Source organism: Montipora capricornis, chromosome 12, assembly GCF_036669925.1.
Source record: "Montipora capricornis isolate CH-2021 chromosome 12, ASM3666992v2, whole genome shotgun sequence".
NCBI lineage: Eukaryota > Metazoa > Cnidaria > Anthozoa > Scleractinia > Acroporidae > Montipora > Montipora capricornis.
In genome coordinates this window covers 24114976-24139975 of record NC_090894.1, presented here as the reverse complement: position 1 = coordinate 24139975, position 25000 = coordinate 24114976, and the positions used below count along the sequence as shown (strand labels likewise).

At 39.0% G+C, this 25000-nt stretch overlaps 3 protein-coding genes across 5 annotated transcripts in view; 2 read left to right on the top strand and 1 right to left on the bottom strand.

The window, feature by feature from the left end:
* Positions 1-12493, top strand: part of LOC138026838 (tetratricopeptide repeat protein 28-like) — a 13617-nt gene extending 1124 nt beyond the window's left edge. Inside the window, 3 exon segments of the mRNA XM_068874293.1 lie at positions 342-1351; positions 5250-8815; positions 8818-12493. Of these exon segments, the coding sequence (XP_068730394.1) occupies positions 385-1351; positions 5250-8815; positions 8818-8907 (4623 nt within the window). The 5' untranslated portion in view covers positions 342-384 and the 3' untranslated portion in view covers positions 8908-12493.
* LOC138026842 (axin interactor, dorsalization-associated protein-like) lies at positions 11872-24396 on the bottom strand. Of its 3 annotated transcripts, XM_068874299.1 has the most exons (11): positions 24148-24396; positions 23233-23296; positions 22473-22535; positions 21847-21901; positions 19795-19861; positions 18818-18876; positions 17712-17843; positions 17541-17612; positions 15877-15999; positions 14851-14968; positions 11872-13903 (listed from the first exon to the last, which is right to left on the bottom strand). In XM_068874299.1, the coding sequence occupies exons 1-11, from the start codon at positions 24252-24254 to the stop codon at positions 13807-13809; spliced, it is 957 nt and encodes a 318-aa protein (XP_068730400.1). In that variant the 5' UTR covers positions 24255-24396; the 3' UTR covers positions 11872-13806. The 3 variants fall into 3 exon arrangements, with proteins under 3 accessions (XP_068730400.1, XP_068730401.1, XP_068730402.1); XM_068874300.1 differs by lacking the exon at positions 17541-17612; XM_068874301.1 differs by lacking the exons at positions 17541-17612; positions 17712-17843.
* A 38-nt stretch (positions 24397-24434) lies between these two features.
* Positions 24435-25000, top strand: part of LOC138026841 (galactose mutarotase-like) — a 17219-nt gene continuing 16653 nt past the window's right edge. Inside the window, exon 1 of the mRNA XM_068874298.1 lies at positions 24435-24624. Coding sequence (XP_068730399.1) covers positions 24485-24624 — 140 coding nt within the window. The 5' untranslated portion in view covers positions 24435-24484. The remainder of the gene's footprint in view (positions 24625-25000) is intronic.

The following is a 25000-nucleotide window of genomic DNA, read 5'->3' as shown; positions in this document are numbered from 1 at the left end:
AGATGCAGATTCATTTTTGGCATTAAATATCAGTGACATTTAATGTAAGACAATGTCATTTCAACTTCTCAAACTTTCAATGTTCCGCACTGCAAATATCATAGGTAAATGTCCACCACTTTCACCGTCACTGAGGTGAATAATTGTTCTAATGTACTCCACACAAGTCGAACAATCAACCGAGTTCATCGATATAAAATTTGCTCCTCGGTAAGCGATTGATGAAACGAGACGCCACTTTTCTCCGTTCTCTCAAACGTGAAGCAGACTTGGTTTGACCCAAGGCCCGGTTTGGTGTCGACTTCTCATTTATTCATATATTTATTTAATGTTTAATTTAGAGAATTGAAATTATTGGCTCTGCCTCTTTGCCACCACTGTAAGATGGCCTTGCGTCCATACCGTGACGAGGAGTTAAATTATTTCAAGTTTGTGTCCTTAGTGTTTAATGAATTCCCTGCAGCTTTACGTCATGCCTTTAGAACAATGTGGGACAACACCATTGCACATCGCTCTGGCTTCCAGCTCTGGGATGACTCCTCCACTGTGAGGAATCTGTTTGTTACTACAGAGGGAGGAACGACCAGAGTTCCAACACATCAGTCTTACATGGAATGGGATTGTACCGCTATGTTCCAGGCTACTATCTTTGCAAAGTCCTTTGCCATACGCCACAGAACACTCAGTTATTTGTACGTGAAACCCCGAGCTGTTCCCATAGGAAGTTTCCATGCTTGTGTGTTAAGCCCAGGGGGAAATGATGCTGAAACGTTTGCATTAGCAATTGATCAACTTCGTCGGTTGCGAAATGTGCTTTGTCATTCAACCAGTTCGGAGATAAACAAACCAACCTTCGACCTTTACATTCAACATGCGAAAGATGCATTTAGCGCTCTAGGAGTTTCAACAGCCACAATTGATGCCATTGGAAGTTTGAACGAATCGGATTTCCCAGCAAGTAGAGTCAATGAACTGGAACTGCGAATTAGGCAAGAAAATCAATCTTACATTAAATGGTTAGAGGGCGTAAATGTAGATATCGGAGACATTAAACAGAGTCTAGAAAGTCAAAAAGAAAAGATCGATGAGGATGTGATTCCAGCTTTGAGGAAATTAAACCTGAAATTGGAACTAGATAATCCCAGGAAAGATATCGATGACAAATCAAATCAAATCGCCGCTAGCAAAGAAGACGTTGGCTTGTTAAAAGCAAAGATTGATGAGGAAGTGATTCCAGCTTTGAGGAAATTAAACCTGAAATTGGAAGATGACATTGCTATGCCCAGGCAAAAGAACGCAGAACAGCCGAAAATAGTGCAAGAAGATCCCCAATCAAAGCCGGAAACGTCAGGTATAATTTGATTCAATACCATGCTCCTTTTTCATAAAGAAAAAAGTTAAGGGCCCACTGACGTATTTTATGGGGTGCGTTGCTAAGAATGTAATGGTTAAGTAATTTGAGAGAATTTGGCAGTTTTGGTCAGTTTTCAACTTTTGTAAGCCAATGACACTAAATATGACGTCATCATACCACGCTCATGGTCACGTGACCAATAAAGGAAAACTCTAAATTTGTCTCCGTGCTACGCAGTTTGGGTATTTAATCGATGGTTTGATAATTTGTATTCGTTTTTGCATCAAGCCAAGCATGGTTTTCTTTTTATTTTGAAAATTGTTCTTTTTGAAGACATAAACGATACTGAAATACCCATAACTTTTTCAAAAAAGATGATTTTAAAAAAATCAATGCTTAGCTATATTGTGTATTTGGGGGTGAGACGTGGCATGTAAAAGAAAATTTAATTCAATTTAAAACCGCCGGAAATTTAGCTTTTTTCTCAAACCGGAAGTCAGTTCGTTTACGCATGCGCAGTTGATCTGAGAACGAGCGCGAGGAAGGGCGAGGAAAAACCTTCGAGTGGGTTTTCTTGTCAGCTCATGATATGATGACGTCAGTTACCGGAAGTAACATTTCACTTCCTTAGCAACGCGAGAAAAATCCGTCTGTGAGCCCTTAAGGGTGAATGTGAGTTTTCAATTACAATTTTTTTTAAATGATTATCTCAAATTTACCTTGCATGATTTAAAGATAGTTAACATGTACTTCCATGCCATGCCATTTTTCTCTCGTCTATAACTTTTGAACTGAAGCCAGCTTTTTTTGCTAATTTAAACAATTACTCGCTTTTAGTTCTGGGTTAGCGGTCACCTCGCAACAGGGAATATTCGTCGCCAAACAGAAAAGGAAAGGATACCATACAGTCGTAAAGGGAAACAAGGCACCCAAAGGACCATTTTTACAAAGCAGAATCTAAGAAAGACAAGATTACAATACAGCCTCGCTTCCATGCAATGTAACCTTTATCACTTTGCGACAATCCAAGATAGCACGCCGTCGCAAATGATAAATCGTGATATCATTTAATAGGGAAGAGAAGTTTCCAAAAAGCGTTCTTTTACAATCCTGAAAACTGTTTTTCTGACAAAAACAATGTTCTTAGGAAGAATCCATGAACTCAGTGTTGTGTACGTTGTGTACAAAATCTCAGTGGAAAGCAATAGGCGACGGATTGGTGCAATCATGACATGTTGCAGATGCAAATGGCATAGGCTAAATTCATTGCAAGACTTTAACTCTCCTGGCTATCTTTTGCAAAGCTCTGTAACTAGTTGCGTTCTCTAAGAAACTTTTACGAAGAATGCAGTTTCTGTTTGGCGACGAGTTTTCTTGATACTGCAATTTCCTAGGTCAACAGGGATTAATTATCGCACTGAATGTAGAGAATCAGTGGGTTTGGCGTTGCCGGATTGACGTTGTACCATGTTTCATCAACCTCTTTTTTTACGACCCTTCTTGTCAATTGAATTGACAAGTGATGGGCTACATAAAATGGACTACCTTAATAAATCGAGTGCAATAGTAGTCCCTGGACTTGCTCTATTAGGGTAGTCCATGGTCTAGGGGTAAGTGAGGTGTACTTGGCCCAAAAGATCGTACAGTTACACTGGGAGCTGTCATGTATTTGTTTAGAGCTGTTTTGGAATTAACATGTCGCTTCCATTGTTGAAAGAGAAGAATTTCTTTGTTTTCTCGGCTTTGCTGGTGATGTTGAGGAAACCATTTTATTAACAAGGGTGAGGGGGCGAAGCATATGTATACCCACGGTCATCCACCTAACCCTAACCCCACCCCCATTCGAAGAAAAATTTCAAGACGTTACATTTAGTTCATGTCTTATTTAGGACGTGGACAACTTAAGAACAGCTGAAAACGCTGTTTTAAAATAAGACACAAACACACATGTTATTTTATACCGAGTAAATGGATCTTATCTGGAAAGACCTTTGAGTAATCGTGTTTGAGGATTAGCTAATACGAGAGGATTGTTGTAAAATACGCAGTGCAGTGCAACGCAATATACGCAAAATACGTCGATGTCAGTAAAAAAACCGCAATATGTGCAAAACGGTTTATTTTCACAGCGGTTAACTTGCAAAATGTCAAACTGCGCACGCTCACCGTTACCACGAGGTTTTGTCGTGTCAACACATCTGCAAAATAGGCCACTTTCAAAAATACCACAATACTCTTTCATTGTGCTTCAAAAATTTAGCACAAGCATCGTGTTTATTTTGTCTTTGGAGCATTGAAAAATCCCAAGAGAAACTGGAACAATGGTTGTGTTTTGCGGTAAGTGTTACACTAATCGCCTTTCATCGTTGACCATCCTATGTCAGTTATATGCAGCACGGAATTATTAAAGACTCGGTTTTCATGTCCTTTTGATAACCATTTTATCATCAGAATCAGATTGTTCTACAAATCCGGAGCAATCAAGATCATAAGTAAATGTTTTCCCGGGGGGCCCTTATATTTGAGGTCGACATTTTCGTAAGCATAACCCAGAGCAGAATTTAATATTTATGTTGCGCCTTGTTTTCTTAAATCTCTTGCTATTTTAATTCAAAGAAATTGTTCCCGTTGAAGTAAATTTGCCATGTATAAAGAATCGGTAAGTATTAAGCCGTCTGCCTGGGTTGGGGCAGATCACTACTTCCTCCTGCTGAATTCCCTGAGATCTAACGGTGACGTATCCTCAGTTTTATTAGCTAGCTGTCGCTGACCGAAGTGTTCTGAATAGCTAAATCTGTTACTCGGGAGGAAATCCGGACAGTTTAAACTGATAGCTCGTTTTATTGATTTCAGGACGAATGCAGGAAAACTAAAGCCTTTAATTCAGTTTTGTTGTACAAGAAAGAATACACTGTTTTCTGAATTTTGACTCTGCAAGCAAAACAAAAAATGTTACTAGAGTAACTAAATGGTTTGAGATCATTATATGCCAATGAAGTAAACGTGCCTAACAAATCGCACAGATAAGTGGATCCAAACCTTTTCTCTTGCCTTATGGATATCTTTTTGAATGACCAAACGACATCCAATCAGAAAAAAAGGGATCCTTTTTGCAAGTTGAAAGGATTTTACACCTTGGCTCAGAACAGCTGACTCATGTTCCCCGCAGTTTTCCTCCATGAGATATTTTTCATCCATGTCCAAATGAAACCGTTGCAGACGACATCTCACGCGGCCTGGGCCCTCAGTCGGATCCAGTCTCCACTAAGAAGGGAAACGCTTGGCATCATACCAGACAGCTCTTAAGAGACAAACTCGCATGCTCGCATTAGTGAAATTAACATCTGCTTCAATCTCGACCCTCTGGGCAACCCTGAAACAAAGTATTTTCTCATTGGTTTTCGTGAAGAACAATCAAAAGCGAATAAAATTCTTCTGGTGCGTCAATACTTCCAAAGGAACAAGTCCATCACGTTAAAATGTTAAAAAATAATTTATACGCAAACACTGAATGCAACATCTCTGTAAAATTTTGCTCTAGGATTATACTAAAGAAAATGTTCACTGCAAATGTAAACCAACACAGAAGCATTGAGTAACTGCTGCATATAACAGAGAATGCTCAAAGACGAAACGAAAATTAACGTTGGAAACACTTACCGCGAAACACATCCATTTTGCAGGTGTTTAAATGAAAAACCTTGTCGGAACGCCGCAAGCATACAGTTTGACATATTGCAATTTACCCATTGTTAAAATAAACAGTTTTGCACACATTCCGTATTTTACAGATTGACATCCGCGTCCATTGCAATGCGTTGCTTTGCCTATTTTAAAACAAGCCTGACTCTCGTAACCATGGAGACCTAACAGGGATTCACATCTTATCACTTAGGTGACCACTCCTCCACCCTTCAACCGCACAAACATGCCTTAGACATCAAAAGGAAACACTTTGGAGATGAGCACGCAAGGAGAGCTGATAGTTACAATGAACTCGGAGTCAAACAGTATCAAATTGGTGACTACTCCTCTGCACTCCAATCCCACAAACATGCCTTAGACATCCGAAGGAAACTCTTTGGAGAACAACACGCAAGTACAGCTGATAGTTACAATGCACTCGGAGCCACACATTATAACATAGGTAACTATGCCTCTGCTCTGCAATCCCATCAACATGCCTTAGACATCAGAAGAAAACTCTTTGGAGAAGAACACGCAAGTACAGCTGATAGTTACAATGCACTCGGAGCCACACATTATAACATAGGTAACTATGCCCCTGCTTTGCAATCCCACCAACATGCCTTAGACATCAGAAGAAAACTCTTTGGAGAAGAACACACAAGTACGGCTGATAGTTACAATGCACTCGGAGCCACACATTATAACATAGGTAACTATGCCTCTGCTCTGCAATCCCACCAACATGCCTTAGACATCAGAAGGAAACTCTTTGGAGAAGAACACGCAAGTACAGCTGATAGTTACAATGCACTCGGAGTCACACATTATCAATTAGGTGACTATTCCTCTGCCCTCCAATCGCACAAACATGCCTTAGACATCCGAAGGAAACTCTTTGGAGAAGAACACACAAGTACAGCTGATAGTTACAATGAACTCGGTGTAACACATTATAAAAGAGGTAAGTACTCCTCTTCCCTCCAATCGCACAAACATGCCTTAGACATCCGAAGGAAACTCTTTGGAGAAGAACACGCAAGTACAGCTGATAGTTACAATGAACTCGGAGTCACACATCATAAAATAGGTAACTACTCCTCTGCTCTGCAATCCCACCAACATGCCTTAGACATCAGAAGAAAACTCTTTGGAGAAGAACACGCAAGTACAGCTGATAGTTACAATGCACTCGGAGTCACACATTGTAACATAGGTAACTATGCCTCTGCTCTGCAATCCCACCAACATGCCTTAGACATCAGAAGAAAACTCTTAGGAGAAGAACACGCAAGTACAGCTGATAGTTACAATGCACTCGGAGCCACACATTGTAACATAGGTAACTATGCCTCTGCTCTGCAATCCCACCAACATGCCTCAGACATCAGAAGAAAACTCTTTGGAGAAGAACACGCAAGTACAGCTGATAGTTACAATGCACTCGGAGCCACACATTATAACATAGGTAACTATGCCTCTGCTCTGCAATCCCACCAACATGCCTTAGACATCAGAAGAAAACTCTTTCGAGAAGAACACGCAAGTACAGCTGATAGTTACAATGCACTCGGAGCCACACATTATAACATAGGTAACTATGCCTCTGCTCTGCAATCCCACCAACATGCCTTAGACATCAGAAGAAAACTCTTTGGAGAAGAACACGCAAGTACAGCTGATAGTTACAATGCACTCGGAGTCACACATTATCAATTAGGTGACTATTCCTCTGCCCTCCAATCGCACAAACATGCCTTAGACATCCGAAGGAAACTCTTTGGAGAAGAACACGCAAGTACAGCTGATAGTTACAATGCACTTGGTGTAACACATTATAAAAGAGGTAAGTACTCCTCTGCCCTCCAATCGCACAAACATGCCTTAGAAATCAGAAGGAAACTCTTTGGAGAAGAACACGCAAGTACAGCTGATAGTTACAATGAACTCGGAGTCACACATCATAAAATAGGTAACTACTCCTCTGCCCTCCAATCGCACAAACATGCCATAGACATCCGAAGGAAACTCTTTGGAGAACAACACGCAACTACAGCTGATAGTTACAATGCGCTCGGAGTCACTTATTATAAAATATCTGACTACTCCTCTGCCCTCCAATCGCACAAACATGCCTTAGACATCAGAAGGAAACTCTTTGGAGAAGAACACGCAAGTACTGCTAATAGTTACAATGAACTTGGAGTCACACATTATAAAATAGGTGACTACTCCTCTGCCCTCCAAGCGCACAAACATGCCTTAGACATCCGAAGGAAACTCTTTGGAGACAAACACGCAAATACAGCCGATAGTTACAATGCACTTGGAGTCACACATTATAAAATAGGTAACTACTCCTCTGCCCTCCAATCGCACAACCATGCTTTGGACATCAGAAGGAAACTCTTTGGAGAACAACACGCAAGTACAGCTGATAGTTACAATGCACTTGGTGTCACACATTGTAAAATAGGTGACTACTCCCTTGCCCTCCAATCGCACAAACATGCCATAGACATCAGAAGGAAACTCTTTGGAGAACAACACGCAAGTACAGCTAATAGTTACAATGCACTCGGAGTCACCCATTATAAAATACGTAACTACTCCTTTGCCCTCCAATCGCACAAACATGCCTTAGACATAAGAAGGAAACTCTTTGGAGAAGAACACGTAAGTACAGCTGATAGTTACAAAGAAATCGGAGCCACTCATTATCAAATGGGTGACTACTCCTCTGCCCTCCAATCGCACAAACATGCCATAGACATCAGGAGGAAACTCTTTGGTGAAGAACACGCAAGTACAGCTGATAGTTACAATGCACTCGGAGTCACACATTATAAAATAGGTGACTACTCCTCTGCCCTCCAATCGCACAAACATGCCTTAGAGATCAGAAGGAAACTCTTTGGAAAAGAACATGCAACTACAGCTGATAGTTACAATGCACTCGGAGTCACACATTATAAAATAGGCGACTACTCTTCTGCCCTCCAATCAAACAAACATGCCTTGGACATCAGAAGGAAACTCTTTGGAGACGAACACACAAGTACAGCTGATAGTTACAATGCACTCGGATTCACACATTATCAAATAGGTGACTACTCCTCTGCCCTCCAATCGCACAAACATGCCTTAGATATCAGACGGAAACTCTTTGGAGAAGAACACGCAACTACAGCTGATAGTTACAATGCACTCGGAGTCACACATTATAAAATAGGTAACTACTCTTCTGCCCTCCAATCCCACAAACATGCCTTAGACATCAGAAAGAAACATTTTGGAGAGCAACACGCAAGTACAGCTGATAGTTACAATGAACTCGGAGTCACTCATTATCAAATGGGTGACTACTCCTCTGCCCTCCAATCGCACAAACATGCCTTGGACATCAGAAGGAAACTCTTTGGAGACGAACACACTGATACAGCTGATAGTTACAATGCACTCGGATTCACACATTATCAAATAGGTGATTACTCCTCTGCCCTCCAAGCGCACAAACATGCCTTAGATAACAGGAGAAAACTCTTTGGAGAAGAACACGCAAGTACAGCTGATAGTTACAATGCACTCGGAGTCACACATTATCAAGTAGGTGACTACTCCTCTGCCCTTCAATCGCACAAACGTGCCTTAGACATCAGAAGGAAACTCTTTGGAGAAGAACACGCAAGTACAGCTGATAGTTACAATGAACTCGGATTCACACATTATCAAGTAGGTGACTACTCCTCTGCCCTCCAATCGAACAAACATGCCTTAAACATGCCTTAGACATCCGAAGGAAACTCTTTGGAGAACAACACGCAAGTACAGCTGATTTTTACCATGAATTCGGCGTTACACATTAATTATGAATTAAGTTAGCAGAACTCTACCATTTAGTACTGAGAACAAAAATGGTTTAGACAACAGAAGAAACTGTTTGGAGAAGAGAGTATACAAGCACAGCTGATAGTAACCGTGCTCTCGGGTCACGCATAACATATTAGGTTACTGTGTCGCAAGTAATTCCTCGTGATTCAAGTTACCCCGAACACCTCACGAACTCAGTGAGCAATACTGCATACCACCTTGCGTTCCCTGTTAAGCAATACCGATACCACCTTGTGCGCTCGGTTGAGCAAATCAAGATTTCTTTTCCCTATACAATATCTACCAATTTACATATTTTTCCTTTTTACGCAGGGGCTTCGAGGTTGCCTCCTCGGGTTTTGGCGTCTGGGCCAAAACCCTGCGGAGCAACAAATTATATGATGCATTATGTAAATTGAAATAAGTGCGCTTTTACATTATATAAATAACTAAGTAACTATTTTTTTACTATAATTATTTCATTCATTTTTAAACAGTTGGACTTTTGCTTGGTTATGTTAAGAAGTTATATTTTTAAAAAAATAAGAAATTTGGTTTGTTCATGAATTTGTGTCTTTGTGTGATAGATTTCTGTCTGGAGAATGTCAATTTGACGTACATTTCTGTGGGAGATCCTAAAGGGGGAAAGAGACATAATCACTGAAGTTTTTTTAGTAAATCTGCTTTTAGGTACCTCAGAAAGGTCTGTTTGTATTAACTATGGTGGAGATAAGACCCTGATGCAACAAGTTTTGAGGAGCCCAAATTAGAAAAAGAAAGTCCTTACCACTTCTGAAATGTTAAGGATCCTGACAAGATTGAGGGGAATGAGGGATCCTTTCAAAATCTTTTAAGATCCTGTAGAGGTCCTGCTAAGATCTTTTAAGATCGTTTTGACATCCTGTCAAGATCCTTTAACATCTTTAAAAGATCGTGCTAAGATCTGTTAAGATCTTGTAATAATCCTGTGAGGATCTTTTAAGATCTTTTAAATATCCTGGTAAGATCTTTTCAGGATCCTCAAAGATCCTGTCAGGAAAGTTTAAGATCCTGGCAAGAAAGTCGAAAGATCCTCAAGGATCTTTGTGAAGATCTTTGAGGATCCTTAAAGATCCTCAACCAGGGATGACTTCACTACAATGACGAATATGCTTAACCCAACGCAGTTCTTTTCATTATTTACTTTTCTACGATTGGTCAATTAATATCTAGTCGCATAATAACCAAAACTACTCCTAACCTGAATTAATATCTAGTCGAATAATAACCAAAACTACTCCTAACCTGACCCTAATTTTTCTCTAGGCTTAATTTAGCCTCCAAAAAAGTTTCTTCAATCCATCTGAGTGCGTATTCAACCTAGATAAAATGAAGATCACCAATTTAACCTACAATTGTAGCTTAAACCGGATTCAACCTTAAAACGGATTTTACCGGCAACAACTACAGCTCTTCTCTCCAATCGGACAAACATGCCTTAGACATCAGAAGGAAACTGTTTGGAGAAGAACATGCAAGCACAGCTGATATTTACTATGCACTCGAGTCACAAAACGCACATTAAGGAAATATACTTGTGCTCTGCAATGATTCGAGCGACCTCATGGCAAGATCAAGATTTTAAAGGTATTTCAAAACTCAAGAATTTCATAATTGTGTTTAGAAGCTAGATTTTGTCTTCTACTTAAATTTTCCATGATAAAGTTCTGCAAAGAGGAAAAATTTACTACAGGGCAGAACAAGCAAGAATTAACAAGCAAGGACGGAAATTTCTGCCCTTACAAACATTACAACGCTTTGAAAATTGAAGCATGAAATGAAGGCGAAAGTCATGTATTCACAATATAATTTCTTTCCACAATATCAACACCTGTTTTAAAGAATTTTGGCACTAAAATCGGCATGGTATTATATTTTGAGCTGCTTTTTTCATTTCAGGGAAATTGTTGCATTCCAGCATTTAATGTCGCGTAACTACGTTCTTGCTTTGTTTTTCTTTGCATTTTTCTACACCATTCCCAAGAAATTCAAATATTACCGGCGGTTTTGAAGTCTTTAATTATTCCCTCAGGGGTGGCTGGAAAAAAAAAAGATTTACAAGCAAATTTAGCAATGTGAATGATGAAGGATTTTGTTATTGCCACAGACCTGGATGACCAAGTACTTTACAAGATTCTTTATGAAATTAATTTGATGGAAATAATATTGTAACTCCGGTAGACGAAATGAACAGATTTACTTTTCCAATGGTTACTCAGGGTTCTCCTTCTTCACACCTTCCGATTACTACTTCGGATGCTCTTCCATTGAAGAGATTTTTCTATTGGTAGATGTTGACTCGGGGAAACTCGGAAAAAATCTGAGTTCTCCTTTGCGGGAGTCGAACTTACGACCTTCCGATTACTACTTCGGATGCTCTACTCGTACTCGGTCGTTTGTCAGCTGACAAATGACCCGCTTTACTGCTAGGACTGAAATTGTTGATACGATGCATTCTCGTTATTTAAATTAGCGAGAACTCACCCTGAGTGCTTTAATTGGTTCATTTGGTTATTTAACACCAAAGGGTTTTCTGTTATTCCTTTCAAATGATCTGATTCACATTTCTCCGGTCTTGGTGGACTTAACCGCTACGGCCGAAAGCCTCCTAAAGTCTTAAAGTAGCCCGAAAATAGTTTGGGTTTGAAAGGGTTGGCGTTGTGTCATCCCACATTAAAGTTTTTTCATTTTCATCAATACTAATACCTTATAATACTCATTTGAATGACAAGGGAACAAGAAGGTTCGTCAGTTACCTAAAACAAATTAATACGAAGAAATTTCTGGTTGCTTTGGCTTAGCAGGGGACAAATTCATCACTTGCAGGGCAATAAAGAACAATGGACTGGCTATTGTTGGATTAGCTGACAAGTTTAGAGTAACGATGCGAGTATCCAAAAACCAAATTCAATAACAAACTGTTTCCTATATATATATATATATATATATTATGCTTGGGAAAAATCAAGCAACAAAAGCTGTGTAAGTAAAATGTACAAACAACTTTATCTCCTAACGCCAATAATATCTATAGCATGTACAAGCTTCAGATTCTTGAGTCTTGTCATTTGCAGAATGAACTATCCCTTATGTATGTTAATTTTTAAGCAACAGATTCAAGATAGTGTGTACAATATATAAGACTACTAAATCTTTCATTGAGGGGGGTGGCACTTAACTATAGAAAGACATTGGTAGCTAAGGAAACTTTTTAGTCAAAGAGCCAATGGAAATCTGACATCACTTCAATCAAAAGGCGAATGCGCAACTAGTCCCAGTCCTCTGCCATGCTTTCAGTGAAAAACAGGCAAAAGCTCCCAGGAAACGAAGGATGGGAACTGTCCCATCATTTTTCGTAAACTGTAGCACGGAATTTCTATCAATTTTGGACAAAAAATGCAACTGATATTTTGAAAAGTGTATCAAAGGAGGCCGGCCTTATGATGTCATAATTTTTTTGAGAAATAATTTCTTTTAAAATCAATGCTACAAATTTTGTGTTAGAATGTTCTCATACTGTTGCATTAAAAATTGTGAAAAACATAGTTAACTTGCTGAGTTTTTAGGCATTTTCTGTTTTGGTCACATGATTTACCAAATATGGTTGTGAGTCAAACCATGCTAAGGATTAAGTAGAACACACTTTGCAAAAAAGAATTACTGTAGAGTTAAAGGAATTCGAGAAATGACTATTATTTTGAAGGGGTCCATAGAGACGGCTTGGTAGTTAAGAGCCACTCCCCTTAACCCATTGACTCCTGAAAAAGTAAAATCGTGTAGCGTTTAATAGACTGAGTAAAATCTAAAAGTCTCACTCCCAGGAGTCAACAGGTTTAGATGCAACACCTACTGATAAAAATTTCAGAGTCACTTTTTTTTTTTAATGAGAACATTATTTTGATTCTATAAAACCAGTTTCTACCTACACAACAAAGGATTTTAATTTTTACAGCAGTTGAGGCTGGTGTGAATAATGCTCAAAGATATCAGCATTGCTTTTGGGAAAAAAATTTTGTCAAATAGCCCAATTTCATTTCATTAAAAGTCATTATTCTTGGATAAAAGGTGTCTGCAGGAGACAATAATAATTTCGTCTCCAATAGATGTGCTGGTGCCTTAAAAACTTAATTGTTCAGATATAAGTGCAAGGATCACTTCTCCCTTACAATAATATACTTCTTAGCATGGTTACTCTACTAACTTTTTGGGTTACCATCTGGAATATTACAAATTACATGTAGTATAAATACACAGGTGATTATACAAAATCGCGCACTCTCATTGGCTCGCTATCTCGGATTATCAGCCGATAATCACCTCGACGGACAAAATGGCTGCCAGTAGTCGTTTTGCCACTGTAAGTGAAGATGATTTCGCATTGAAATGTTTTTTTTCCCTCTTCTTTGAAATAATCACCTGTGTATTTATACTAAAAGAATAATTATTCGCCTCAGGCTCAGTGATTATCGGTGAATATTCACCGATAATCACTTCGCCTTCGGCGAATAATTGTTAAATAACAGCACTTGAATATCATGTGCCAGGACCCTCCCCCTTTGAGAGAGCCATGCAGTTAACAATCAGGAAAACATTGGACAGAGGGGCTTTGTTTTGCAGCTTCCCATTGGTGGTTTTTGTGTTTCTGGTTCATTCAGAAGCCCCTTAACTTTGCTCAGGACCTTGCTAGTATAATAGATCTCTTCTCCCCTTTAACCATAAAACAACAGAGATGGATAGCAGACAATCATTAAAGTCTTGTTAAATGACCACTAAGGACCTCACTGGCCTTCTGCATGGCTGTTAACTCCGACCTCCAGTTGACAACTTTAGCTTTTCAATTACATTGAAATAATGAGTTATTCATCCAGTATATTTAGTGTAAGGTGCAGATAAAGTGGCTTTTGTGTCAGTAAATTCAATCTCTTGCGATGAAAATCTGTTGGCTTCTGATAGCTGCAAAACAAGAATATTTGACTTGGATATACAAAATAATATTGATTAACATTCAAACAAAAATGCTCTTTTGTCAATAAAAGTTTAATAAAAGTAAATAGCCTGCATTCAGTTCTCAATTAGTTTCAATTTACATGTACTCAAATTTTTTCTGTTTTATCCCACTGGAAAATTACCAAATGAAAAAATGAAATTCCCAAAAAAAGGCTGCTGGAATGTTCTGAATCAATTGTTTGCCAATTGCTCACTCATTGAGTACACATTTCTTGCATTCTGCACCAGTTCCATACCCCTATCTAACCTAGTGAATTTTTCACATTACCCAGTATGCCATTTCATAAACCAAAACGGTTTTGATCCCAGCTGCTGTGCTTGGTTTTGATTCCTTGATGGAACTGACAACTACACTGTTAAACCAAAGTGCCTTTCCCTAAAATTTGGTGCAATATTCCCAGTAATTATAATTGACACAACTGCTTCTCAGGTGAGTGAGGAAAAAAAAAGCACATCGTTTTTTTTAATTTTAAACTCTTTCCTCCTAAATGTCTCTGTGGCTGCTTTAATGTTAATTTCTATCTCAGAACTAGAACCTGTTAACAGTTCCCCCTCTTCATCTGCAAAGACCTCATCATCCTTTTCACAAATAGAAAGTCTATGTCTGTTCCACCCAAAATTTTGGGATATTCTTTTTAAATAAAAAGCTCCTCTTATTAATGGGCAGGTACAAAAGTCGGATGGAATCAAGTCGGATCGAGCAAAACTATTTGACATTCGTGGCAATTTCACCAAGGTTACCTTAAAGATTAGGGCTAGGGTGATTTCTCATTTTATCTTATCATTTCCTTTTACGTTGATCCAAGGTGAGTGATCCAAATTGATCTGGTCTGACTTTTGTGCCCACCTCTTATTAACAAAGATATATTGTACATGATGTATTGATTACTCACAGTTCTATACAAGCAGGACCTGGTTTAAGCTCGTCCTGTTCCATAAATGCAAAACATCTTGTGCTCACAATATCCTTCTTGGGTTTGTAATGCTTAAACTCAAAGAAAATTGCTGTACCTAAGGCACAAATAACAAAATAAACAAATCAGGATGAGTTACAAAAATTAATGTACAATGTATGGCAGTTTAGCGGAATCTTTGTTTACATTTTTTGCCTCATTAACATAAGGCTATCGTTGTCTAACCATGCAGTCAGCCAAGTATAAAGTACTGAATATTAAAGGTACATTGGATTAGTTTCGTAATTCCTGCACGCCCTGCCGGACTGCAATCTTACACTCACTTACTCATTCACTCGCTCGCTTGACTCACTCAGACAACCCTGATGACAATTTCCAGGGTATTGCACTTTCAGTGTACTACCCACAAAAACTCATCAAGGTGGGGGGATATTACTAATAACCACCAAACAGGGATATTGCTGCACAATTCAAAATTATGCCGAGAAAGCAGAACTTAGCATGTGCTCAAGATTGGTATCCAAAAAGAAAATTGAGGGTAACCATGCATTTAGAGATAGTTAATCTTCAGTTTGGAAAAGAACGCCACACATTGCTTTGTATTAACTTCTTACAAATAATAATTTATTATTGTTGATTAATACAGATAAACAACAACATGCCATCCCTCTTTTCTTCAAGTCCAACTTCCTTCCTATTCAGATGATTTACTTTGAAAAAATGGCAAGAAAATGAAAAACAAAAAAAGATAAAGATCAGAAGAGTTTTTGTAAAAAGAGTAAGGAGTAGATCTACAGTGTAATTATGTGGGGGGGGGGGGGGGGGAACTACATTTAACATGACTGCCATTTTACAGATACTTAGAGAATTTTTTTTTCCTCTGTGGGAAGAAATGAGAAAAACAGCAGGTCAGTCCCAAGAAGATTACAGTGTAGGTCTGCCACACTGGGCAATAATATTAGAGCATGAATGAAGACTGATAAAGCACATTTGATACAACTGTACCTCTGGGTAGTTTTTCAACTGGCCTCTGAATTTCAACATCAACACCAAAGTTAATGAACTTTCCATCTTTTCTGTTTGATATGGGTGTGTCCTGAGCTGGGGTAACATTGACACTGTTGGCATCTACAGAGAAAAAAATTAGGAATCCAGGTATTACTCCTTTGAGAAGGAAGTAAATATTATTAATATTTACTTTGTCCTGACAAGGCAATCCAGACTGGGAAATGTACGTGTTGGCCAATGCGTCGGCCAATGTGTCGGCCATCAGTTGTAATAGCTTTGCTTATGGCATTCTGTTGCTAAAATGTAAGTACTGTAGTAATATTTGTCTCATTGCTTGACAGATGTGGTTCTTATTGGCAGTCTATCAGCCAACATTTTGGTTGTGAGTTGGCCAACAAATTGGCAATGTGTTGGCCGATGTGCATACGTGTTAGTGTTGTGTTGGTCATTTGCCTGTGACATGTTGGCCGATGCTTCGACCGACATGCCGGCCAACATGATGGGATCAGATTCATTACCTGACACCCAAGATTGTCTTTGACAGCTTACCATAAGTTTACAAAAATAATAATTATTTCAATATCTTTATTTATTTAACATTTTATAAACTTAAGAAATCTGAAACTACCCACATATATGGACAATGCAATTACTCTTACATGCAGGGGTTTCATTTTAGAAGCCTGTCACCGGCTGTATACCACCATCTGTTTGTCAGAAATTTGCCTCTTCCCACGAGCTACATATGTATGGACTGCCTTGATTTTCACTCAAACCCTTGTAAAAGACAAGTCCATTCGCCCTTGTCACACAGCGGCCATATTGTCCCGGGAGACCAAAAAAGCTTTGTTTTACCACGCCAAGCCTCGCAGTAGAAACCATGGGGGTGAGGCTTGGTGTGGTAAAACAAAGCTTTCTTGGTCTCCTGGGACAATATGGCCGCTGGGTGACAAGGGCGAATAGAGTGACGGCTGCTTTACATTGATTAGCCCAGGCATCTACTTCAAAAGTTATTGAAACCCCTGACATGTATTCAAATAGTTATCATTTTATAAATTTCAAAAGGCAATATGATAGATAATTATATGCATAAAATCACTAACCATAAGAATTCACCATCAGTGAGGGTTTTAAATAAAATTTGAAGTTGGGGTTAGTCTAAAGTGGAAACTAACCATCTGTTTTCTTGGTCAAATGAATGTTAATGTTTAAAATTTAGAAGAATCTGTCTTTAAGAGTTACTTTAATTTAGGGGAAAAAGTAGCCAACTTCTCTGGGTGAAGTAGTCAATGCATTTCGTCAACTGTCATCACTTATGGAAACTGCATGGTAATAACCCATTGACTCTTGGGGGTTCCCCATTGACGAGTAAAATTGTCTGGTGTTAGACAGAGTAAAATACTCTGGCGTTAGACAGAGTAAAATATTAAGTATGGGTGGCTTAGGCTGGTTTAGGGGTGAAAGGGTTACTGGGACATTTTTCTGTGAGTGATTAACCCATTGACTCCTGGGCATTCCCCATTGACAAGTAAAATTGTCTGGTGTTAGACCGAGTAAAATACTAAGTATGGCCAGTTCAGACTGGTTTAGGGCCATGAAATGGTTAAACAGCTAAGATAATAATAATTAAGCTTAATTATATAAGCTTTGAAGAGCTCCACCTTCTTTTCTCTGAAGCCAAAGCTGATTAGCACCTTCTAAAGCTCTGAGACCACTTGGGTGGCTGTGACCAACTTGAAGAATATGCCAGTAAAGTACATACAAAAAACAACAAGGAAGGAATCTCAAAAGTATCAATTTTAAATCTGAAAGACACTATTCTTCCTAGTCACCTTTAACAGAGACAGTGAAGAAAGGATTCAGGTACACATGTGCATCTTTAAGACCAATCTGGTCAATTCGCACAACAAGGCGATGAAATCCTTCCTCATATGGTATCCGTGGTAACAATGTGCCTCCCTCAACTAGAAGTAAGAGAGCACCAACAGTTTAATCAATCAGACTGGGCTGGGTTTCTAAACGAAGTGGTATGCAAAAATTAAAATCATTGTTTCATGAAAACAATGCCACACACCAAACCAATGACACACCGGAGTTACAGACGAGGACACCCAATGAGACAGTCTAGTGTTCTACGTAGTGTTCATGGGAGTCAACTGTCTCTGGGAAGGGAAGGGACCACAACCACCAAAAGGGTCCATTAGAGCAAGCACCTCTATAGATTAAGGAAATTTTAAAATTTGGGCCTCAAAGAATGTTTTCCAGCAACATTTTTTTGCTTTTTTCAAGGACAAAGCTTGGCCGACCCAGTGTGGAGCGTGTCTTGTGTTACCCCTGGTATTTGCAAAGTTTGCGTTTATTTTCTCATTCAATCAAAGTACAGTAGGTGGCAAATTTCACCAGCTTTTATTGAAAATATTGTCTGAAAAGATCAAATTTTCTTTCCTGAATTGAAGATATCTATTTCTATTAGAACAGTCTTTATAATAATTCCATTACTGGTAACTAGAAATTTAAATTAATTTTATTTATTTAATGGCATCCTCCCAGAGGATTATACAGCAGCTGGTGAATCAATATCCTCAATTAAAATAATAATACTGTAAATCTGGCTGCTTGACACAAACAAACTAATTAGGTTTTGATGATAATTGTCTGGTCTACATAATTTAATATTGCTGACATGCTGAGAGCTATGCCTTTCGACCCATTCACACCTCAAATGTCCCTCCACCCCCCCCCCCCCCCTTCCCCCGATTGACGAGTAATGGCGTTAGACAGTGTAAAATCTATTAAGTGTCACTCTCAGGGGTCAATGGGTTAAAATCAGGAGACATCTGTAGCCATTTTGGACAAATAATTACTTCAATCTTCCACCTTAGTTTAAATTTATATCAAGAGGCAGTTACACTAATTTATTTTTCACATTAAAACTTACCCACTGAGGCCACAAACTCAACACCATTCTCTTCACCATAAACTGCAGAAGAAGGGCCACTGTTGACAAAGTACAGAAAGAAAAAAGAAACTCACCACCGGTTCCATTAAAATATGACAAGATATTTCAATTCATCAATAATTTGCCCAATTATAGTTTCCATGCATAGTACAGATGCATAGTGCCTACAGGGTGTAGGTGCAAAAAGGCTTAATTAATCATGACTTGTACATTTCTTAGGGAGATTATGCTCAAGACCTTTGTCATACCAGTAACATTGTATTACACATAAAATGAAGCTGGAAGTTAGCTGCTTTCCTTTTTAACTAATTGTATCTACATGTACATGTACACTACCACATTATATTGTGAGGTATCTTTTTCTCTATTAACCCACTGACTTCTTAAGGAATGAAACTTAATAATAGATGTTACGATGTTTAATGCCAGACGATTTTGCTTGTCAAGGGGAGTGGTGGTGGTTTTAGAATCGACAGGTTAACAACCCCTAGTTCATCCACTTAAAAAGTAGGTCCCCTTTAATCCATTGACTCGTAGGAGTGAGACTTGATAGATTTTACTCTGTCTAATGCTGCACAATTATACTTGCTGATGGGTTAAAGACGACGATAAAGTTTAAAATATCTGGTAGAGACCACTGTTCTGGAATGCAAAAAGTTACTTCTGGCTTCCATCTGTGGCTGAAAAACGTCTTGTGCTTATTAAAGCTCCCTTAATTGACAGCCATATTGTTTATGCTATCTGAACTTTACAGCTTGATTGAAATCCAACAGAAAACATGAGGTATTTTCACTGATGCCACATTAGCAGGGATTGTCTCACTGACTGGGATTACCTGCACATTTAAAACTACTATCATACCTGTACCGGTACTCCTTTCTTGCCAACACAGTGAATACATTTGGATTCATGGTTTCATTACATATAACTAATACTTTTAAAAACAAAACAAAAACCTTGTCTGGGGCTCTTCCACTCTGACAGGAAAGGGTTCATTCCATCCAATATTTAAGTTTCTCAGCACTTAAAAGTAATGACAAAAAGGTTAGAGTAATAACAAAAAAAAAAGATTTATGGAACGGTCAGAATAAAATGCAGACTAGGTACAAAATAGGCCTAGGCCTCTGTCTGCATTTTAGACCCAGTCTGCAGTCTGCATTTTAAACTGAGCGATTTATGGAAGACTTCACTTTAGTTCAAACTAACAGGAATCAAGTCAGGAATCAAGTCAGTATTTTCTGCATCTCAAATTTAAAGACTGGCCTTCAGAATTGACATGTGCAACTTTTCCAATTTTTAATTAATTGCTAACATCCACGGAAATTAAACAACCCATTTCTTTCTTTCCACAGTGCAAGCTAGAAGATCTTTTTAATCCCTCATTTTCAATTCTGTACGGTACTAAGGGGCCAATTCTGCACTGGGGGCCGTCAGCATTAATTTTTAAAACAACTATTCCATGAGTGCCTGTAGGATATTTAACAATATTATTCCATGAGCCTGCGTTGGACACAAGATGGTAAAATTTAATAGCCAACGAGGCGCGTAGTGCCAAGTTGGCTATTACCAATCTCGTATCCAACAAGGGCAAATGGAATAAATGTTTTATTAAATTCTCAACCTTCGGTTTTGCTAAATTTTATTTAAGTTTAAGAAATGACCAAAAAGTGATGTGATTTCTGGGTGCCAAAAATTTTATGCTGAGCGACATTTGCCGCACTCATTTCCATATAAGGTCAAACACAGGTATAATGGCTGATAACCAAGATCCAGTGAACCAAAGGTTGAGAATTTAATAAAAGATGATAGATATAAGCCAACGAGGCGTGTAGCGCCAGGTTGGCAATAATCATCTCATATCCAACAAATGGCGGTGGAAAAAATCACAAATTATGGATAAATCTTCCCTACTTTATTTAATTTGTAAATACAAGAAAACTGATGCATGCAGTTACTGATATTTTGTAGTAGCAGTACTAGTAGTAGTAGTGCATCCTTGTCTCGAAGAGGCGATGGTTAGCAGTGGGGATTTGGGCAGGATCTTGTATGACTGTGTAGCCTGATCCTGGAGTGGATTAGTCTCTGTTGCAGTTGGTGCAGACGTGCCTTGTGGAATCGCGCATAGAGGTTGTGTGTTCTTTCCTCGCCGCTCTCTTGCATGTAGCCTGGACTCTAGCGTTTGCTTCCGCCTTTGAAACCCCTGCTTTGACACTTTGCTGCCATGTATCTCAGTGTTTGGCGATGTCCTCCCATGCACTGGTGTCGATTAGTGCAGATCGCAAGTCTCGCTTGATGACGTCCTCGTACCGCAGCAGCGGTCGACCCACGCGACAGATGCCCTCCCACAGTTCTCCATAAAGGATTTCTCTTGGCAGGCAGTCAGGCTCCATGCAATGTGCATGGCCGAGCCATCGGAGGCGTCGCTGAATGAGCAGTGATGGCATGCTCAGTGAGCCAGCGCTCTCCAGGACCTCGGTGTTGGTGACTCTGTCCTGCCACCTGATTTGCAGCAGGCGCCGAAGGCAGCGGAGATGGAATCTGTTGAGTCGCCGCCCTTGTCTAGCATAGGTCGTCCACGACTCGCTGCCATAAAGGAGAGTCGACAGGAAAAAAGCTTGGTAGATGCACATCTTGGTCCTTTCGCTCAACAGGTCATTGCTTCACACTCACTTGTTGAGTTTGGCCATGAGAGCAGCTGCTTTTGCAGCTGATCTCAGCATCGAGTGAAGTCGAGCTTGACACGGTGGAGCCCATGGAGCATGATGCATGAGGCCCATGGCGCCCATGGAGCATGCCCACAGTGGAGCATGGCATAATACCTCATATGCCAATGATGATGGCTAAGCCAATCAAAACACTAGAAATGCACTATCTAGTGATCCAGTTTTTAATAACAATTATTATTACAGAGTATTATAATTTTGAACAAACCATTTTACAGTTTTTAAGTTAAATAAACTCATTTCTTGTAAAGGACATGTACGAGCCTACTTCAATTCTGCACCAACCTTCACCAACTTTTTTGATATCATCAAAGGATATTTCATCTTCTCTAGATCTAGCCTAAAAGAAAAAATCCTGACAGTTTCACCACAAATCAATCACCATCTTGAAACAAGACTACATGGTCAAACTCATTATTTACATAATGATGACCACCTGACTTTTGTTCCTGCTACATGTTGTTACATAAAGTTTCCTCTTCAAGTCCTGGTATTGGGACTCCAAGTATGTGTAACCATGCACTCAATATATATAGTACTATACTTATAGTCTAGAGTTTACAGATTGTAAGTATTATTAAATTATGCAGCAAGCAGAAGCTGGACAGTAAAATATCATAAAACAGCACCTAGTTTATCACCCATATCAGACAAGACAAGAGAGTCGATCTAAAAATTTGGAGATGTCATTGCAAAGAGACTCAGTGAGTTAGCACTTCCTTATATCAGTCATTTCCTTTGAGTGTTGTTCCTAGCAGAGTTTGAAGCCACTTGTAAATGGACCCACATGGTAGTCAATTCTCAACCGAGTCACCAAAAGTAACCAGAGGATAGACCAGTGGCCTTGTTCTAGGGTGGGAAATAACAGCAAAAATAAATATATAAACTGACTCCTATTACCACTTATTTACCTGTGTCGATAATAATGTCTTGCTTCTTTTCTCTAGGCATATTGAAATCTTCAGCATTAGTTTCTGTGATGGGAATTAAATTAATGTAAATGTATGGTAAAAATTAATTATTGTATTAAATTTAATTAACCCTTTGATACCCAAACCGGCCATACTTAGTACATGTATTTTACTCTGTATAACGCCGGACAATTTTACTCATCAATGGGGAACCCCCAGGGGTCAATGGGTTAACCCTTTGATACCCAAACCGGCCATACTTAGTACATGTATTTTACTCTGTATAATGCCAGACAATTTTACTCGTCAATGGGGAACCCCCAGGAGTGAATGGGTTAACCCTTTGATACCCAAACCTGCCCAAACTGGCCATACTTAGTATTTTACTGTGTCTAAGGCCAGACGATTTTACTCGTCAATGGGAAGCCCCCAGGAGTCAATGGGTTAATGGAATTGAAACAGTTAAAGTGACTGCTTTACCCATTGACAACTCAAAAGTCCTAGGATGTCCCCAGTTGACGAGTAAAATTGTGTGACCTTAGACACGTTAAAATCTGACTCCCAATGGCTTAATATAAAGTTAACCCTCTGACGTCCAAACTGGCCTAAACTGGCCAGACTTAGTATTTTACTCTGTCTAATGCCAGACGATTTTACTCGTCAGTGGGCAACCCCTGGGAGGCAATGAGTTAAAGTGTACTGGTTAACTACCCTTGCATCAGAATTTTGACCAAAACTAATTCTCATGCATAAACGTTACCTTTTGATCAGCTTGAAACAGATCATTTCCCACAATGCAATATCTTCCCAAATCTCTTGAAAGTCTGCAAAAATGAAAAAAAAAAATGACTGCACATCAATTCAACTCAGGGCTTTATGTGCAAAATCATTGATACAGAATGATCATTTATATTTTGACTAAATTTCCAACATGTATGATCATGTAAAGGGTGTAACTATACATGTAGATTTGTTTACCTAAGAGAGTTTTACTCTTAAATGAATAAATAATAGTTACATTTATAAAGCACAGATTAGCATAAAAATGTTCACCTGCCCTATCTACATTTAATTTACATAGAAATGTATAAAAATGATACTAATTATATATATATATATTATTTGTAGTATAAATACGATACTAATAGTGATAAACATTAATATGATAATAAATACTTGGCTAACAATAAACTAAAAGCTTGCTTGAGATACTCCTCAGAAAATTATGCGAGATCAGAGGATATCGACTAGCTTAATCCCCCCTCAGAAATGACTTAGCCACCCACTGCAGAAACTGTCATGCCATAATTACTGGGGGATGTGGAAAGGAATGGAATAGAACCGAAACATTGAACATTCTTAACTCTTGTTAAACTCTATTAGTTTTTTCGGAGTGTTTCTGATGCATGTATTGGCGCCTACAACATGCAAATTTCAATGCAAAGAGAGGATCAGCAAAGCATCAATATAATAAATAAAATTTTACACGCGGGCATATTAGGTCATAAGAAATTACAAAGAAGGTAAAAGTTTAAAAGTGGATAATTTAAGAGTTTATTTTAGAAGTTTTCTTAATTAACAGATTTTAAAGAGAATGCAAACAAGCTGTTACTTAAGTGAAATCAAATTATGCAAAATCATTTTAGACTAATAAGCTTACTAAAAAGACACAGACCTGGAATATTCATCGGCAGCTTCCACTAACTGTCCCCATGAATCGAAATCTCTACCTTTCTCGAAGTAAACACACCATTGATTTACGATTCTTGACTTCTCCGTCATTTCTTCGGTTGTGAGATTGATTGTTTCATAGAAAACATGCAAATTCACCTTCCCTGAGGTGGCGTGACGTTGTATAATTCACATGGCCGACTTCCATATGAAATATGCTAACCAAAAGGTAACCAATCATTCGTCAAGAAAAGCCGTCATCAGCTTCTGATTGGTCAGTCTAGAAGGGCATTTTGTTGAATCGAAGTTTGTTGGTTACTGAGACTTGTCTGATTCCCACGATGGTCGTCTTGGAGGAGGTCTTTGGCCAAACAGAATCCGGGGAAGATGTCATCAAATATACTATCAAAAACAGCAATAAACACGAGCTGTGCGTCATCTCTCTCGGAGCTACTCTTGTCTCGCTGAAATGTCCTGACAGGTAAGTGCCCAAACTTCATCCACTTTGAGGAGAGCGAAGACGCTGATAAATAAACGCGCACGCGTATTTGCTTTAAACTTTATGCACCTGTCCATGTTTTGCACCAGGATGAGGGATTGGGGGTGAGCAACCCTTGGGGAATTTCACAATTGTCAATATTCCCACCCTTGGGTCTCTATTCGTAGTCAATGTCCACCACTGGGGACTGCACACGTTGTAAAGTAACTTCTACCAATTCAGGAACTCACAACACTTTAATGCAAACCTCAGTGACTCTGGGTGGTAAATAGTACCACCTATTTTGTGCTTTTCCCCAACTGAAGAAGGCATATTCTATTGTAGGCTCGATTTCCGCCGCTCACTCGAGTTCGGGTAT

Coding starts and splice junctions, on each gene's coding strand:
- LOC138026842 (XM_068874299.1), bottom strand. CDS start 24,254: ATGACGGAGAAGTCAAGAATCGTAAATCAATGGTGTGTTTACTTCGAG. Junction 23,297..24,147: donor GCTGCCGATGAATATTCCAG/GTCTGTGTCTTT, acceptor TCATTTTTGCAG/ACTTTCAAGAGATTTGGGAA. Junction 18,877..19,794: donor GTGGAAGAGCCCCAGACAAG/GTTTTTGTTTTG, acceptor CTTTGTCAACAG/TGGCCCTTCTTCTGCAGTTT.